Below are 19,756 nucleotides of genomic sequence, written 5' to 3'. Positions count from 1 at the left end.
TCAAAGGTGTCAAAAGCCTTACATTTTTATTTTCGTGTTCTTAAAAATATCAAATGTAAAATCCTACAATTAATTTGATGTAAAACTGATACCTATGGAATTCCTGAGGTTTGCAAGATAAGGTTTGTAAATAATAATAACAAACAGTACCTTCTGCTACAGGTGGTTGAAGCTGGTATCCAGTTAACTCACACCAGCCAACTGGATAGAGGTCAGGAGATTCACAATCCGTCCACTGGTCATAATCATCATCCCAGCCATCAAAATGAATACGGAGAAGCCGCTGCACTACTCGCACCACAGTAGCCACACAAATCAAGCGGGGTTCCATCAGGTCCACGGCTTCTAGTTTCATACCTGGCATTAAGCCATGGTTAGGGCAGTCCTAAATTAAAAATAAGAAAAAATACACATTCAAGCTAATAAATCAACTAGATTTTCCTATGTATACTGGTCTTGCACTTATCTAAATATTCTGGTCACTTCATGGTCACTCTTACGTTTTTACGATTTCATGTTTACAAAACGCAATGAAGAATAACTTTATGGCTTTATACCCACATTAATACATTCCATAAGTTACTTACAGTGTTAAATAACAGTGTTGGAGCTGCCTTAGAATTTGTTTTCTCCAGATAGCTTTCCCAAGAAAAATCTTCTACAGTATAACCTATGAAAGACAAACAAACTGTAGTAGTCTCTATGTGTGGCGGATGAGTGCCTGGGTCCTTTTCTTTTTTTCTCTTTTTCCCATTAAATTTAAAATTATTTTATATAATATACACCGAGGATGTTCATATATGTCATTCTATATATCTACATTCATACTTCTATATAATTTTTTTTTTGTACCAATGACACCATGTTTGTACTGTTTGGTGTTTATACTGTTCTTACTAATGTTATAACCTGATGGATACCGATTCTGAACTTCCTGCGTGAAGCTAAAATGTCATATGACTCTATAATATGCATATCGTGTATCCAACTTCTGTTGAAATTCAATAAAATCGATTAGAAACATTAAAGACAAAACAGACGATTTATACAATATGTACAAAATGCATTTTTGTATAAAGCTTTTGACAGGAGTATATATTATTTTTTTACTTCCAGCTTTATATGTATGAGTATCTATGCATTCTTCATAGTCTTTACATAATTTTCCCTACAGTTTCAGATTGCAGTTCTGCAAAGAGGAGCAACGTGAAATGACTGATCACATGTAAGTAGTGAAAGGTTCACTTTTAGTTTACTGTGAGCCTCATGTATAAGGGTATGTTTACATGGCTTACTTTCAGGCTTATTTTGGAGCTTAAAAGCCTCGTATTACGCTCCAAAATACACTGCTCTATCGATTTCAATTGGATATACACTGTGCTGTTCATATGAGGCGTATTTTTACACTGCTGAATTAAAAAAACGCCTCGTAAAAAAATAATTAAAGACTCGTAAAAAGAAGTAGCATGTCACTTCTTGAGCCATTTTTTAAGCTGAATTTCCATTTAGGCCTAGTTTACAAAGTTTAGTGATGCTGACAGATGCGGAAACGGCATCGCAATCATCGCCAAAAAACTTTCGAAACCGCCTCCCATTGATTTTAATGGGAGGCGGAGGCGTCTTTTTTCCACGGCGATTTTTAGCAGCTCACGGTAAAAAAAAAGCGGCATGCTCTTTCTTGCTGCGGTTCCACCTCTGACCTCCCATTGAAGTCAATTGGAGGCAGAGAAAGCGTTTTCGTGGCGTTTATGCCTGCGGAACTCAATGGCTGCGGTCGAAAAAAGGCTGCAAAAAAAACAACTCAGTGTGAACAGGGCCTAACACTACAAAAAGACGCCTGAAAATAAGCTTCAACTTAAAAAAGCTTAAATTTGAGCTTCAAAAACGCTTTGAAATCAGAGGTTGGTTTCCCTTGAAAAAAGTCTTGTAATTTTCAGCCACTTCTTTTTGTTACATGTGAACATACCCCCAAAAGTAAAACCCTACATTTGAAAAAAAAATTAAATAAATTGGAAAACAGTTGCTCATAAAATTAATTAGATCCTAGTGCAGTTTGGAAAATGACAGCAGTGACCTTATTGATTACTATAGAGAAAAGTGTCTAACAGGTCTAGCTAAATGCGCCAAACTTATCATACAGCACACACCACTAAATTTGGTGCATCTTCTGACTGCTGTCTAAATCTTAGACATTATTAGTAAATCTGCCCCATTGTTTCCACTAGTCTTTATATAGGAGGCCATTCATATTTTATGTAAAAAAAATACCCTTTGGAAGTGTGAGTTCAATACTGTTCTTTCCACAGAATCCTACAGGAAAGATGAAGTTTGATGTTGCATGATAGCAAAACCATTCTGAACCATCAGCAGATGAATGACAGTCCATGCCCATCATCAAATATCCTTCCAGCAGTACCTAGAAAAACAGGACAATTTTACACATTAGGGCCAATATCACAGAAATCTAATTAACCTATCATTCCAGGAGAAACCCATGCAAGAATGAAAATAGCATGCAATGCACATATGTGCCTGAACAATTTCTAATCCATGGCTCAAATGTTGGAAACTGACAGCGCTAACCAAAGAGCACTTACAAAGCAAATTAAGTATGAAACTGTCTTGCATTAGAGTCAGCCCCATCTGGACAACCTCCATTTCAATACAGTCACCTGAAGTATTAGCGGATTGATGTCCATCTACCAGGTGAACACACAGCGATCAGCTGCAGGGTTGGGATCCAGCTGGTTCTCGTGAACCGGTTGTTCCCCTTGCACTTAATTGCACATGCGTCCTCAGGACACAGACACAATTGCAAAGCCTCACTAGCGGTAGCAGGGCCAGGGAACCATTAGTTTCCTACCATGCCATTCAAGGCTTTTTCTGTGATGCAAATGGTGCAATGATGCCTGCGCCATTCCGTTGAAGTAGGTATGGCCAGAAGGGGGCCCGGCCTTCATCCCCGGAAGACAAAGTGGGAACGGGGACAGGTGAGTATGTGAATTTACTTGTAGTTACGGGGGGCACTGTGTTGTGCACTTTCTCTGCACAGTGTTGCACTTTCTACATGGGGCACAGACGTTGTGTGTGTCAGGTTCTCCAGAGTAGAAGACTCTTTGGAGGACCTCTCTGCTCTGACTAGTACAGAAGTATTCTATGACATCCACATGCCCTTACAGGTCAACTGAAAAGGGGTTATTCAGATGGGTTACCCATTTAAACCTTCTACCTATGCCCAACATATATCACGCAAGTGGTTATTGTGAAAATGACTTACCTTGCACACAGTAGCTACACATATGTTACCAAGATTCAGAGGATCAATAGCTTCAAGTTTCATTCCTTCCTCAAACCAGATACCTTTTGGATAAACAATTCTCATCTAAAAGAAATGCATAATTTTTATTTTATATTTATTCATCTACATTGTTATGATGGAGTGTATGAATCATTAACCTGTCATTTTTTTTTTTAATCAGAGTTAAATAAAGAAATGTATCATAGCTTTATAAGCTTGTTCGTCATATGACTGTAATAGTAAAGATGTGTTTCTCTTTTACTCCATGTGCTAAAAGGGTCATTAAAGTTCAGTTTTGTTACCCCAGACACAAATATTAAGCAGTAAAAACTAGTTTTGGCAGGTTCACCAAAGAGGGGGCTAGGAGCATCTACTTCACCATTTCATGGACACATGTGGGTGTATCATACTAGTAATGTATGCATATTTTACTTATCATTTAGTTATTTCATATTATGATTGGTGACCAGCGCCCGACTGATGTATAATGATAGGTGGGGGGGGGGTGTCAAATGTAGCTCTAAAATGCTGTCCCACTTTGCTAAACAATAAAAGAAGGGGGCTGAGGGAATGCTATATAGACAATTGTATATGTAAATATGGGGTTCATGTGAAGGAGCGAGCACTGACTACTATATTTTCTTGCTGCTATGGGTAAGGCTGTTGGATACTAATGATATTCTGATGCACTGTCACTTTGTTCCACTTTCCCTTCTCCCTATTTTTCTTCTACCCACTTAACATATTTAAAGGGTTCATTTTTTGATGAATAATAGGGTAATTTCCCTTTTGGGTTTCTGTACAGTCTATACAATTGTCTATATAGCCCTTACATCCATAGACACTATTTTGAAAGTGCCAATAATTGCTCCGTTGTTCATACTAGGGTCTTTTAAACTTTGTCTGTGATATGTGTTAAATACATTTCTACTTTTAATTCAAATTGGCTTTATGGCTCTTTTGTGTTCTTCTGTGTATATATAATATACGAGTTTCACTTTTTGAATTGAATTAGTGAAATAAATTAACTTTTTGATGATATTCTAATTTATTGAGAAGGACTAGTATCTTTTTTTTTACACAATATGGAAGTCCAACATGTTCTGAGAAAAAGAGTAATAGAAGAACAATTTGCTTTTAAGTTGGCACATGGCTAAAACTTGAAAATGAGCCTGGTCGGGGGGGGGGGGGGGTAAAGCCTTGGATCAGGAAATGGTTACGGTTGGGCTGTACGAAATGTCTAAGTGTGAATACTAGTACAAAATTTGGTATCGGTAGAGCTCTAAACATTGTTAGAAAATGGATTCTACAATTATGGACCAAAGAAAAGTTACCATCTGTGGATATGTGGTTGTCAAATATTTAGAGCACTATAAGAATTTATTAATTTTTCTATATGTCACTTGGGAAGAGCAAAGGTGCCAATGACATCTGGGATAAATGGAACAACTCTTTTGGATAATATAATTTATTATTTATTTCTCTGTCCGTCGTCGGCTGAGGTTGGGAGGCATTTGGTAGTGCGAGGACCCTGTGGTTAAACTGTATTTTTCCAAACGTTTATATATGTGTTGTATACATTCATTTCTTTGTTTGATACTAATAATAAAAAAAAAAAGAGGTTAAACATTTTGTATAATAATTATGTTAGACCATGCGTCAATGTTGAGGACAACAAATTACTTATGGGGTTTGCAGCATCTTTCAGTGTCATTTTCCATCATTTTTAATAAAGGAAGAAGACTTCCGTGACATATTAAAAAAATAATACCTGGGAGCAGGGCAGAGCCCGACCGTGTTACATTGCAGACGTGTGATCCCTGCAGTCCCACTGCCGGGTACCTTTTACCCTGCATGTCACCGACCAGACGCAGACATGGGAAAGGCGAGTGCTAGAAATGGACCTAGGGACTCAGCTTCTTCCTCTAAATCTACCCGACTTCAGCCAGAAGTCAATAGATTTTTCAAAAAACAGCCTACTTCCTCACCAGCATCTCACCCAAAATTGCGCCGACAGCACACGTGGCCTCACACCACTTGGATGAGTCGGAGGAAAAGAGTGCGTCTGACCCTCCAGATGGTACAGACTCATTACCAATATCTTGCAGATTTCTTAAAAAAGCCTTAACGAGTGCACTGGCCACCATACATAGCTAACTCGCCGATATCAAGACAGATATTCGCCAAGTGGGCGCTAGTGCGGAGGCCCTAGAGTAGACGCAGCAGACAATGGTCCCTTCTCTGAAGCCATGAAAGACAACGTCCTGGCCCATCGTTACCACATCAACCAGGCCATGCTACTACTGGAGGAACACGCTTATTCAGCCCTGAATCCTAAACCTCTTCAAAATGACTCTCCTAAGGATGTGATTTGCAAGCTGCTTAGTTTTGCCTACACTTCAGATGTATTGTCCAAAGCAAGAGATGGAGGTGAATTTTCCTTTGAGGGCCATACTCCACAGATGTACCAGGATCTGGCACTGTCCACCCTACAAAAACGTAGCCCCTGACAGATGCTCTACACGCGCATAAGACCCCATACCGCTGGTTATACCCTTTTGGAATCGCTTTTAGTCTTGCAGGAAAAAATATCATCAGATCCCCTGAGGACTTACAATCCCAGTGACTCACATGTGATTTCCTATAAATCCAGTGACTCACAAGTGATGTCTTCTCTGATGGAAGTCGTTCTCTTTTCATTTCTTCTCCATCTCACACAGACCGCTATGGCGACTTCTCCTGATGACTGCAGAGAATCCTGATGAGAAATCTTTGCCCCTCGCTACTGCAGCCCTTTCCAGCCTCTATAAAAACAAAAAAATTCAGACACCAAGGCCCAGGACCATACATTAAAGAGGTTGTCTGGGCACAGACCAGTTTTTCATACTGATAACCTATCCACCGGACCCCGCACTAATCAGCTGATGTCGCTGTACCTGGGCACCAGATCTTGTGCAGTGTTCAGTGCCCGTAGTGATGGAAGCAGTTGGCTCCATATACTGAATAGCGGCCAAGCTGCAGAACTTTAACTCTGCTTCTATTTACTTGAATAGGAGCAGAGCTGCAGTACTGCAGCACACCCGCTATACTGTGACCGGAGTCAAATGTTTCCGGCATGGAGCAGCTGATCGGTGCGGGTTCCGGGTGTCAGACCCCTACCGATCATATACGGATGACCTATTCTGTGGATAGGTCATCAGTATGAAAAAACTATCCATGCCTGGACAACCCCTTTAGCCCATACTAATAAATTCGCACCCTAGACCAGAGCCTAGAATACATACAGACCCAAGACCTTCTAAACTATTGAAGTCCACAGACCAGACCCCCCTAAACAAATACGGACCCCAGAACAAGCACCCTAAGTACAGACCTCGGACCAGACCCCTAAATACAGACATCAGACCTGACCCCCTAAACTAATACAGACCCCAGACCCGATTCACTAAACTAATACATACCCCTAAATACAGACCCCCCTGACAAGACCCCCTAAATACAGAGCCCAGACCTGAGCCCTAAATAGACAACAGACCCCTTAAACCCCAGACCAGACCCCCTAAATACAGACCAGAACCCCTAAATACAGACCCCCTAAATACAGACCCCTTAAACTAATATAGACCCCAGAACAGACCTCCTAAATACAGACCCCTTAAACTAATCCATCCCCTTATACTCACATCGTAGCGCATTCTTCTCTCTTGCTGCTATACTAGGATCTGCAGTCATGTGACCTGGAAATAGTAACAAGAACTGCAGACATAAGGTCATGTGACCTTATATCTTCAGGTCCTTTTGCAGGACATAGACAATGCAGTTCTGTCACGGTTTTTGCCGCGATTCGTGGCAAAAAGGTGATAAAACTGCAATGTACTTTGGAGCCTCGGGCGGCCACCCAAAATGCCCCTTTTATGATCCGCATTGGATACAGCTCCCTTTCCCAATTACTCCCACAAACTTCTTACCTTATTTAATAGATGCTTTGTGTTTATGGCATTCTATTACTACACTTCCTATTGGCGAGCTTTTGATTAACCACAGAGTCCCCCCACAGGACTCCGTTCATCCTATATTTTCAACCTAGAGATGGTCGGATATGCAATATACACATTTTGCGAATATTTGCGGGAGCTTGCTGGCGGATTTTAAGGCATAGCGTGATCTGTCCTGTTACGAGACTCTCCTTTGTATGACTAAACACCCAAAGCGTTCACTCTCTATGCTGTATAGCAAATTGCTCACTGCAAAAGTTCAGACAAAACCTCCCTTCCTGATAGCTTGGGAGAAGGACCTGAAGATCACCCTCTCTGCTTAGGAGATTGAGCAGATTTTAACCCGTTCACTTGGCTTTTCGCGCTGTGTCAGGATGCAGGAGAACTCCTTACAAAGTCATGACAAGGTGGTACAAAAAAAGCCCTGACGTTTTGTCCAAAATGTTCCCCAATGTCTCTAATGTGTGCTGGTGATGTGGTCGTTCTCCAGGGTGTCTCTTCCATATTTGGTGGGATTGTCGTTCTGTCTCTCCATTTTGGCCCTAATTTTCTGATCATATTAACCAAATATGCTCCAAAAACATTACCGTCACCCTTTCTCTAGTATTTTTTAATCTTCCCAGCTCCGATTACCCTCTCGACCAACATAATATAGCTAAATTACTTATCCCACTTCTCTAGTTTAGTAAGGATACCCCGACTATCCGTATGTGGACTGATTAGGTGAAGCAAATATTCCGGTTAGAGGAATATTCCAGTTGGGACTCCGTGTCTCATGAACAATTTCTTGAACTCTGGGCTCCATGGACCGCCTGGGTTCTTGCCACGTCTCCATGACCGCTTATATTATGTATACTATGTACTAGCATTGTGATATACTTCTCTCTTGTGATTCCAACGACGCGTATTTGAAGCCCTTCCTATTTTGTTAGCTACTTTTTTTTTTATACAGTACTGTGCAAAAGTTTTAGGCATTTGTGGGAAAATGCTGTAAAGTAAGAATGCTTTAAAAAAAAAATAGAAGTGTCAATAGCTTTTTTAATCAATTAATAAAATCAATTAACAGAAGGGAAATCTAAGTCAAAATCAATATTTGGTGTGACCACCCTTTGCCTTAAAAACAGCATTTATTCTTCTAGGTACACTTACACACGGTTTTTGAAGGAACTCGGCAAGGAGGTTGTTCTAAACATCTTGAACAACTAACCACAGATCTTAAGTGGATGTAGGCTTCCTCAAATCCTTCTGTCTCTTCCTGTAATCCCAGACAGACTCGATAATGTCGATATCAGGGCTCTGTGGGGGCCATATCACTTCCAGGGCTTCTTTTTCTTCTTTACACTGAAGATAGTTCTTAATGACATTGACTGTATGTTTGGGGTCGTTGTCCTGCTGCAGAATAAATTTGGAGCCAATTAGACGCCTTCCTGATTGGATTGCATGATAAGTATCTGCCTGTATTTCTCAGCATGGTGGACACCATTATTTCTGACTAAATCTCCAACTCCATTTGCTTAAATGCAGACCCAAACTTGCAAGAAACCTCTACCATGCTTCACTGTTGCCTACAGACACTCATTATTGTACCGCTCTCCAGCCCTCCGACGAACAAAATGCCTTCCGTTACAGCCAAGTATTTAAAATTTTAACTCATCAGTTCACAGCACCTGCTGTCATTTTTCTGCACCCCTGCTCCTATGTTTTTGTGCATAGTTGAGATCATTGCCCTTGTTTCAACGTCGAAGGTATGGCTTATTGGCCGCAATTCTTCCATGAAGACTACTTCTTGCCAGACTTCTCCAAACAGATAACTTTACCTGGGAACCACTGGTTTCTGCCAGTTCTGAGCTGATGGCACAGCTAGACATCTTCCGATTTCGAAAGGAAGTAAGCATGATGTGTCATTAATCTGATGCAATAAGTTTCCTTGGCAGATCACTGAATTTATGGTGCTTCTTCAAAAGAGCTTGTACAACACATCTTGAAACCCCAGTCTGCTTTGAAGTCTTTGCCTGGGAGAGACTTGCTGATACAGTATAACTACCTTGTGTCTTGTTGCTGTGCTCAGTCTTGCCATGGTGGACCTGTGACATGAATCTGTCTTCCACAATCTCACATTTGTAGCAGAGTTTGGCTGTTCCTCACCCAGTTTTAAGCCTCCTACATAGTGGTTTATGTTACATTTAATGACTAAGTTTCTACCTACATATGAAAAGGATGACCATTATCACCTGTTTGATATAATTGGTTAATCATACACCTGACTATAATCATACAAAATACATGACTTTGCCTAGAAGAATTGATGCAGTTTTGAAGACAAAGGGTGGTCACTCCAAATATTGATTTGATTTAAAGTGCTCTTCTGTTCATTCACTTTGTATTTTATTTAAAGCATTCTTACTTTGAAGCAATTTTCCACAACTGCCTAAAACTTTTGCACAGTACTATATGTTTGTAATTGCCGATTACATCTGTCTTTTATTCTCTTTCTACATGATGTCAACAAGTACTTGTTTTTTCCCTTCATATTGTGTATGCTTGTTTTAAACTAACATTGCAACTTGTTCACATGTATTCTTATTGTAACTTATCTCTTTTGTCAAAAATAAATATTTTAAAAAAATAAAAAATGCCTGGAAGCATTACGTTGAGAATAATTCACTTCACAGCAAAAATATATGCCTCTTTTGGTTGAAACAAGTTGAGTGTAGAATAACTTATTTAGGATACGAGAAAAACAACAGTATAGACAATACAACGTTAGAAAAATAGCCATATATAAATATTTTCTTAATAGATTGGAACAATTTTCAAAAATCAAGAGAGACAATGAACTTTATAGTGAATATATCACTAATCTGATTATGGGGATGAGATGGATGAACTATATAATGACCTTGAAAGATAAACAAGGTTTTTTCCATTAGGAAACAAAACAAACAAACGGAAAAAAAAGGAATATTGGCTGACTATTGAACTTTAGCAAGCCCAAGAGAAGATATTTCCTTAAAGTGTAGCTAAACGTTTGACAAGCTTCTGACATGTCATAGTGACATGTCAGAAGTTTGGATTGGTGGGGGTCCGAGCACTGAGACCCCCACCAATCGCTAGAACGAAGCAGTTGAAGCGCTCTGTTCGGCTTTTTCCAGAAATAAATGTATCGGTGTACGGACTCAATAGAAAGTCTATGAGCCCGTACTCCGATACATCGGCTTTCCGGAAAATGCCGAACAGACACGAAGCGGCTGAGCGCTCACATGAGCTCTTCAGCTGCTTCGTTCTAGCGATTGGTGGGGGTCTCAGTGCTCGGACCCCCACCAATCCAAACTTCTGACATGTTACTATGACATGTCAGAAGTTTGTCAAACGTTTAGCTACACTTTAAGTTAATAGATCAAATAAATATTCCTACTTTAAATGAGGATCAGAGAGTGGAACAAGAAAGGCCCATATTATTCAGGGGACTTACAGAAACTATAAAATCCCTTGCAAATGAAAAAAGACCAGGCCCTGATGGACTTACAAATGAGTTTTTTTAAATCTTCACTATTATTAATTAAGAACACTTTGCTAAAATTATATAACTTTATGCATGGTGGAGGCCTATGTTTACAAACGGAAAAAACGGCAAGAATAAAAACTATACCAAAACAAAAAAAGACAAAGACCTAACCGACTCTGGGTCATACCGACCTATCGCACTGATTAATCTAGACATTCTAACGCCGGCACTCTGCACTCGTTGTCGTAATACCGCTCCCAGCAAGAACAGCTAGGATAACTTTGATACAGGTTATTCGGTTCCTGGATCTCCACACTGCCATGCATGTGCACTTCCTTGTGTTGCTAGGTCTGACTATAGGGTGCATCTGCATCTTATAGGCCCAGCACACATATCCAAATCCATCCCCAGCCTATCCCTGTCGATCACCAGGTATATGAGTCTGCTTCACTGGACACACCATACCTAGTGTTATCCTGCGAAGGTAGGTTCCTGTATGCACCTGATCCTATCTGCTATTGCTTCCAGTTATCAGCCTGAATCCAGTTGTCCGTTACCAGCTTGTATCCGGTCTGCGATTGCTATCAGTTATCACCCTGTATCTAGTAATCCGGCACCTGCCTGCATCCTTTGACCTGCTACCTGCCACCTGCCTGTGTCCTGTTATCCACTGCCAGCCGCTACCCTTACTGTTGGAGAAGCCCAGTCGGTCCACAACCCGTTGGACGTGACAGACATTAACACCTTTCCCGACCACTCACTGTCTTTTGATGGCGGGCAATGCAGGTCCGGAGTCTACAGCGACGTCGTTTGGTGTCGCTGTAGAAACGGCTTAGGTGCGTTACAGTGAGTGCTCCTGCTCTAAGAAGGAGCTGTTAACAACTCCTGAACTTAGAGCAGACTTCTGAATACAGCTGGAATCGGAGGAAACTGCATTATCAAAGGGGACTTGCCTCTTCGATAAAAGTAACGCAATTGGAGACTGGGGGAATCCAGGGCACACTATATGTTGTCCTAACAGAAGGCTGTGTTACAGTGACACAGTAAAATGTATTGACATAGAGGAGCATGCTAATACATTATAAGTATAAAATAAAGTTGTTAAAAAAGTCATCCCTTCATGGGATAAAAAAAAATTTAAATTAAAAAATTAAAAAATTTTATAATCATAATAAAGAAATGACCACAAAAAAAGTAATTATTTAGCATAAAACATATTTTATTTCCCATACATTACAAAAACATGCATATATTAGGTATTTACATGATCATAGTAACCTGAATAATTAAACTTGTTAAATGTTAAACTTATTTAATGTGAACGGCATTAAAAAAAAAAAATAATTGCTGAAAATCACTTTTTTCTATATTCACACTACAAAAATAAATTACATAAATTACACAGTAATTTATTTCTACCCGCATTACTTGTACTTTGTTGTATCCTACTGATTTATTTCAGTGACATTGTCATTTGTTTCCTATGCGACTGTACTTGTATTTCTATTGTATTTTTTTTTTATTGAAAAACTAATACATTTCAATAATGAAAAAAAATAAATAAAAGTAATCATTTATTTCTACACCCAAACTGCGCAGGAGCAAAATACAATTTCTCCCAAATAAAATAAGACCATTGCTGCTAAAATGCAAAGAGGCAAAAACATTAAAATTTAGCAGGTCATTAAAGGAGTGGTGTTATGAATTTTTTTTATTATTTTATTTGTTTTTATATATTTAAATATTATTACTATTTTATTTTTATTCATTTAGTCCCCTAAACATTTTTTATTTATTAATACTTTTCCTTTTTATAGTGGGCTGCCATTTTATATTGCATCTGTGTATGTGTCTCTTCACAACAAATACACAGATGCTTTATAGCACATACAGGGCATAGGAGAGTAGGGACGGGAGCCGACCCGATCTCCTATGCTTGTGCCTTTGTAACAGTGTACTGCGTTTGCTCTATGGCATGCACAGTTCAAACCGACACAACACAGACGCTCGTTATTAGGGGGAAAGCCGGCGACATATTCTTGAGACCGGAGGCCGCTGCCGGACAGTATTATGAGGACATCCAGCTGTGGTATGTGGGAATACAGGGCGGACTGCAGAAGAGAAGCGGAGGAGGCAGGAACGCAGCAGGCAAGTTATTGTGGTGTCTAGTGTGGTATGTTTTGGGGGTGAGTGGGTTTTTGTAGCGCATGCATGTCTGGTGGGGTTTGTGTGTGGGAGGGTAGTAGATGCATGTTTGGGAGGGTTTGTGTGTGGGGGGGAGGTCTGCTGAGCGACTGCATGTTTGGCGGGTTTGTGTCTGGGTGGGTTTGTATAGTAACTGCATGTTTGGGGGTTTGGTAGGAGCGGCAGAAACGTGAGGGTGGTTTTGGTGAGAAGCGGCATCATGTGGAGGATTTGAGGAGTAGAATTAAATTAATATATTTATACAGCACATTGAGCGCAGTAAGGACAAATCCAAATAAACAATGGTAAAAATTTTTCCTTTACAACATCATATTGTTTTTATAAAAACTATAACTAGTTCCACTAAATATAGTACAATGTCTCATACAGCTATATTGAAAGCTTACTCTATTCAGTGGGCGGGCCTACTCGGTAAGTTGTCTGGGGAGTCGTCCTGCCGTGGATCGAGTCAATGCAGAGACAGTCTTCCGGGATGACCGCTGAAGAGATGTGGTGAAGGACCTGCATCCGGAAGTGTAAACACAGCGCAATCTCATGATTGAAGCTGAGATCACGCTGTGCAGGGAAGGGGAGAATCTGTATGGCGGTGATTGGACAGCGTCATAAGACAACAAAGACACCGCCCACGGAGAATATCAGCGTTACCGCCCCTTTGGCTAGTACAGTCTAATTTGCATATAAGTAACAGACTCCAACTTTGAATATAAAAAACATTTTGGGGAACAATTTACACTAACATTATCAGCGTGATAGCGCCTATGAGATTAGGTAGGAGATTGGCCATTACAAAACTAGTGACAGATCCTCTTTAAGGAACCTGAGTTGTGTCAACTATATTTACATGAACCATAAATTCAAAATCTACAATTAAAAAAGTAACATTTTTGGAAGGGTTTCTCCAATTTGATTGTGACTGTTAGGAGGTTAAAAGAAAAGTGGGGAAAACTCATGAGATGTACAGTATATTTGTAAGTCAGAAAATGGAAAATTTGCTTGAGGTTGGGGTGGTGTCTAGATATCTTTAAGTGGCAATATGTTTATTTCTTTTTATGCACTATATGTTGTAACGACCAGCAGGTTGGTGAACCCAGTAGGATATGCCACCGGATTGGCTTAGGTGACATTGTCTAAGCAGCCTCCCTGATCTTCACCCTTTAACCCCTATAAAGTAATCTAGTCTTCCCTGCAGGGAGACTGCCAGGGCACTATCTTGAGGTGGTCACAGCAAAGTAGCTGCTGGCCAGACAGACGCAATACATGCACAGGTCGATGATACCTTGATCGATGGAGGTTTGACTGCACATTACGGATGACAGGTGGATAGCAGACAGCAAAAGATAGGCAGGTTGCAGGCAGCTGGACACAAGGAGGTAGCAGATTACTGGATGCAGGCTGGTAACAAATTACCGGACACAGACTGGTAGCGGATAGCAACAGCAGACAGGATACAGGCTAGTAAAGGACAACTGGATACAGGCTGATAACTGGTAGCAATAGCACACAGGATCAGGTACATACCTTGGCAGGATAATACTAGGTATTTTCAGTATTGCTCAGGCTCCTGGGAGATGGTGAAGGTGCCTTAAATAGTCCTGGGGTTCAGTAGAGATGATTGAGTGATTTTTGAATATCGCACGCGCCCTATAAGGGGCGGGCTTGGTGCGCGTGCACTAGGAACACAGCGGGCAGGAGCCGGCAGAAGACATCGGCGGCCTCGTGGTAGGAGAGGCTGCTGATGAAAGAACAGGTCCCGGCAGCAGAGAGTGCCGGCAGGGGTGGGAAACGCCGCCAGCATTACAAATGTATCGTTCTCTACTTATTATATTGTTCTGTGTGAAAGATTACATTTGAAAATTGATTGTATTAAAAATTACACAAAGTAATAAAAGATTAAAAAAAGGACGGGAAGGGAGAATTTTTAGAGGAAGCAATTTTCTATCTGTAATGAACTATGAGTATGAATGTTATATTAGAAATTAGATTAAAAAATAGTCTTACCAAGTTAAAGACTTTGACATGTCAAACAGTGGGGATCCCCGTGAGAAAAATACCACTAATCCTAAGAACAACAGTCCCATTAATCATTCAAAGTATAGAATAAACCTACTTAAAGCGGACCTATATGAGAATATGCTGCACCATTTAAAGAGCAGCATATCATTATAGCTATTATACCAAACGGCACAGGAAAAAAAATCAATGGCCAGAGCTACAGGAGTGGGGAGAGCAGCGCTGGGTTCATGACTACAGTGGACACTACCATTCTGCTGTATTCTTTCTTTGCGGTATACCCCTTTTAAGAGGAGGTTGCGAATGTAGAGAATCATGGAGAAAAAACATACAAAGCACAAAAGATTTACTGGAAAGACAATAAATGGGTGCTAAATAATTAGAAACATACCGGTTTAAAGAGATGTGCTACTGCATCACAGTATACCTTGCGGAGTGCTGGGTGGGAAGATAATTTGTCACGCTTTTCTTCTATGAAAGATGAATACATAATAATACATTATGCTTTCATAATTCTACAAATCTAAAAAACTAGGACAGGTGAAAAATTGTCACTTTAGGCTAATTTTACACTGCCCATTTGCCATATGTGCTGGCAAGTTTTTATTTGGCTTCCGTCGGACTGGTAAACATCAGTTTACCTTTTTTCTGCTGTTCATTTAGAGGAATACAGCAAAAAAATAAATGGCCTCATGCACACGAACATATTTTTTTTCCTCCCGTAAATACTGGTGTAAATACGGGTCCTTGGTCACACGTATTCGACCCGTATTGAACCAGTATTTACGGACCCGTGCCCATAAATACGGGTCCGGTGTCACCAGTATTCCACCCGTATTTACGGACACGTTTTCACTGCAAAATTGCACTGCAGTAATCGGCAGCCCTTCTCTCTATCAGTGCAGGATAGAGAGAAGGGACAGCCCTTTCCACAGTAAAAGTAAAAGAAATTCATACTTACCCGGCCGTTGTCTTGGTGACCTCTCCTGACATCCAGCCTGACCTCCCTGGATGACGCAGCAGTCCATGTGACCGCTGCAGCCTGTGATTGGCCTGTGCTTGGCTGCAGCAGTCACATGGGAAGAAACGTCATCCCAGGAGGCCGGACTGGAGGAAGCAGCAGGGAGTTCTGGGTAAGTATGAACGTCTTTTTTTTTTTTTACAGGTTGATCTATATTGTGATCGGTAGTTTCTGTCCAAGGTGCTGAAAGAGTTACTGCCGATCGTTTAACTCTTTCAGCACCCTGGACAGTGACTATCCCGTGACGTCAGCTAGCAACGCTCCCGTAATTACGGGTGCACACACGTAGTCACCCGTAATTACGGGAGCCCCATAGACTTCTATCAGCCTGCCCGTGCCGTAATTACGGCCTGAAATAGGACATGTTCTATATTTTTCAACGGCACGGGCACCTTCCCGTAAACATAGGTACCCGTGGCCAATAGAAGTCCATGGGCCCGTAAAAACGTGCCGTAATTACGGCCCGTAATTACGGGCGTTTTTACGTTCGTGTGCATGGGGCCTCACAAAAAGATTAATTCCTTTTCTTTTTTATATCGTTCAGACACTGCAAAACTAAGTGTGAAAAGAGCCTAGAGGTCAAATTTGGAAGAAGCAAAATCGTACGGTTTTATCTTTTCCACGTTATGTAAATATAAGAAGGTCTCATATTATTATAGGAAAGAAAGTAATGCCAAAAATAGATAGACGACTTAGAGGGGTTTTCCTATCACAGACATTTATGACATATCCACAGGATATGTCATATAGGTCAGAAAAATTTGTGTCCTACCTCTGGGACCAGCACCTATCTCTAGAACGGGGCCCCCTAATCCCCGTTTTAACGCTCTGTGTTGTGGCTGAAGCATGTAATTTCCAACCATGAATTACAGAAATAGCGTAGCTCACTGAGCTACGCGGTTTCCGTAACTCCCATAGTAGTGAATGACAGTTACGGAATCAGCGTAACATGCGACCTACGCTGTTTCCGTAACTACCATTCAGTTCTATGGGACTTACGGAAACTGCGTAGATCAGCTACGCTGTTTCCTAATTCATGGTCGGAAATCAAGCGCTTCAGCCACAACACAGAGCAGCAGAATGGGGTTTAGGGGGCCCCATCCTAGAGATAGGTGCAGGTACCAGAGGTGCGACCCGCATCTATCTGACATTTATGACATATCCTGTGTATATGTCATAAAATGTCTCTGATGGGAAAATCCCTTTAAAAATAAAACACTAAGTTAGAAAATGCTTTGCTTGACTTATTTTTCTTTGTTTCACGCACAATGTTTAGCAGCCTTTTTTGTTGCATTTTTTTTTTTTTTTAAGGTTTGCTGGGAGTAAACAAGAAATAATGAGACAGTCTACACATAGATGTTTCTTAATGCCATTTTTTGGGTTAGTGAAGTTTTTATTCGAAATGACAGCATTTCTAGTTTTTATTTTGGCATTTTTCTCCATAGGCTTCTCTATTTAAAAAACGGCTTTAAAAATAAATGTAAAAACGTCATTTAAAAGCACTTCATACTAGACACTTGACACAAAAAAAAATTAACAAAGAATATTTGATCACATTTACTATTACCACTGGAGAAAATGAAATGCAGACTACGTACCTAAGAACTTGATTTTGTGGCCAACCCTACGTGACCAACCAATAGGATGAATCATAGGGCTATTCATATGACACCACAAAATATGGTTACTGTCTCCATCTTCATACAGAAGTCTCAGTCTTCCTCCAATAACAGCGTCAACAACTGCTACCCGCATTTGAGATATGTGTAGTTTATCCACAGCCTCCAGCCGCATACCTTGCCTGAAAGGACACTTCAGGTTCTCCGCCAACTACAGAAAAGTAAAAAAAAAAGCTTTAAAAAAAACAAAACAAAAAAGTAAAAGTAAAATTCCACCAATATTAAAATACTCAAGACATACATATGACGTTTACAGGTAGGCAGCAAAATATTAATGGTGACAAAATGATTTGCAAAATATGAAGCAATGAGATTGGGTATATTTTCAGTGATGTGCATTACAGTCAGTGTATATTTGGCTATGTGCACATCATGTTTTTGGCCTACGTTATAACGTATACGCTGGCAAAAGCTCCGGACGTATTCGTCAATCGTAGACTGTGAGGGATGCCTTAACAGTACATTAACAGTGGTTATCCGTCACCATAAATTTTAATTAACCCCTTCCTTCCGTAGCCAATATTTGTGTTTTCATTTACGTTTTTTCCTCACCGCCTTACAAAAGTCATAACATTTTTATTTTAAGTTTTTCATGGCACTACATAATGTACTGTAAATATATATTTTCTATTTATTTTTATTACCTTTTTGTAATAATTATCTTATACTTGGTAGTATTCATGCACTATGATACATTTTCTTGTGTATATTCTGTTGTGTACATGCATTTAAATAAGTTTATCTATGTATTTGAAAGATATGAAATTTGGAATAATGAGATACTATCATGTATAGTGAAGGAAATAAGTATTTGATCCCTTGCTGATTTTGTAAGTTTGCCCACTGTCAAAGTCATGAACAGTCTAGAATTTTTAGGCTAGGTTAATTTTACCAGTGAGAGATAGATTATATTTAAAAAAAAACAGAAAATCACATAGTCAAAATTATATATATTTATTTGCATTGTGCACAGAGAAATAAGTATTTGATCCCCTACCAACCATTAAGAGTTCAGCCTCCTCCAGACCAGTTACACGCTCCAAATCAACTTGGTGCCTGCATTAAAGACAGCTGTCTTAAATGGTCACCTGTATAAAAGACCACTGTCCACAGACTCAATTAATCAGTCTGACTCTAACCTCTACAACATGGGCAAGACCAAAGAGCTTTCTAAGGATGTCAGGGACAAGATCATAGACCTGCACAAGGCTGGAATGGGCTACAAAACCATAAGTAAGACGCTGGGTGAGAAGGAGACAACTGTTGGTGCAATAGTAAGAAAATGGAAGACATACAAAATGACTGTCAATCGACATCGATCTGGGGCTCCATGCAAAATCTCACCTCGTGGGGTATCCTTGATCCTGAGGAGGTGAGAGCTCAGCCGAAAACTACACGGGGGGAACTTGTTAATGATCTCAAGGCAGCTGGGACCACAGTCACCAAGAAAACCATTGGTAACACATTACGCCGTAATGGATTAAAATCCTGCAGTGCCCGCAAGGTCCCCCTGCTCAAGAAGGCACATGTACAGGCCCGTCTGAAGTTTGCAAATGAACATCTGGATGATTTTGAGAGTTATTGGGAGAAGGTGCTGTGGTCAGAGACTAAAATTGAGCTCTTTGGCATTAATTCAACTCGCCGTGTTTGGAGGAAGAGAAATGCTGCCTATGACCCAAAGAACACCGTCCCCACTGTCAAGCATGGAGGTGTAAACATTATGTTTTGGGGGTGTTTCTCTGCTAAGGGCACAGGACTACTTCACCGCATCAATGGGAGAATAGATGGAGCCATGTACCGTCAAATCCTGAGTGACAACCTCCTTCCCTCCACCAGGACATTAAAAATGGCTTGTGGCTGGGTCTTCCAGCACGACAATGACCCAAAACATACAGCCAAGGCAACAAAGGAGTGGCTCAAAAAGAAGCACATTAAGGTCATGGAGTGGCCTAGCCAGTCTCCAGACCTTAATCCCATCGAAAACTTATGGAGGGAGCTGAAGATCCGAGTTGTCAAGCGACAGCCTCGAAATCTTAATGATTT

The 19,756-nt window shown here is 40.4% G+C and overlaps 1 protein-coding gene across 5 annotated transcripts in view; it reads right to left on the bottom strand.

Moving 5' to 3' along the window:
* L3MBTL2 (L3MBTL histone methyl-lysine binding protein 2) overlaps positions 1–19,756 on the bottom strand; it is a 121,420-nt gene that overhangs the window by 64,087 nt on the left and 37,577 nt on the right. For all 5 annotated transcript variants that reach the window (XM_075833533.1, XM_075833532.1, XM_075833534.1 and 2 more), the window contains exons 9-14: positions 17,633–17,864; positions 15,405–15,484; positions 3,278–3,382; positions 2,269–2,416; positions 588–670; positions 151–385 (exon numbers count right to left, since the gene is read on the bottom strand). In XM_075833533.1, the coding sequence (XP_075689648.1) occupies positions 151–385; positions 588–670; positions 2,269–2,416; positions 3,278–3,382; positions 15,405–15,484; positions 17,633–17,864 (883 nt within the window). The remainder of the gene's footprint in view (positions 1–150; positions 386–587; positions 671–2,268; positions 2,417–3,277; positions 3,383–15,404; positions 15,485–17,632; positions 17,865–19,756) is intronic.

Source organism: Rhinoderma darwinii, chromosome 7 (genome assembly GCF_050947455.1).
Source record: "Rhinoderma darwinii isolate aRhiDar2 chromosome 7, aRhiDar2.hap1, whole genome shotgun sequence".
Classification (NCBI taxonomy): Eukaryota; Metazoa; Chordata; class Amphibia; order Anura; family Rhinodermatidae; genus Rhinoderma; species Rhinoderma darwinii.
Note: the sequence above shows the minus strand (reverse complement) of the source record. Positions and strands in the feature narration are given on the sequence as shown.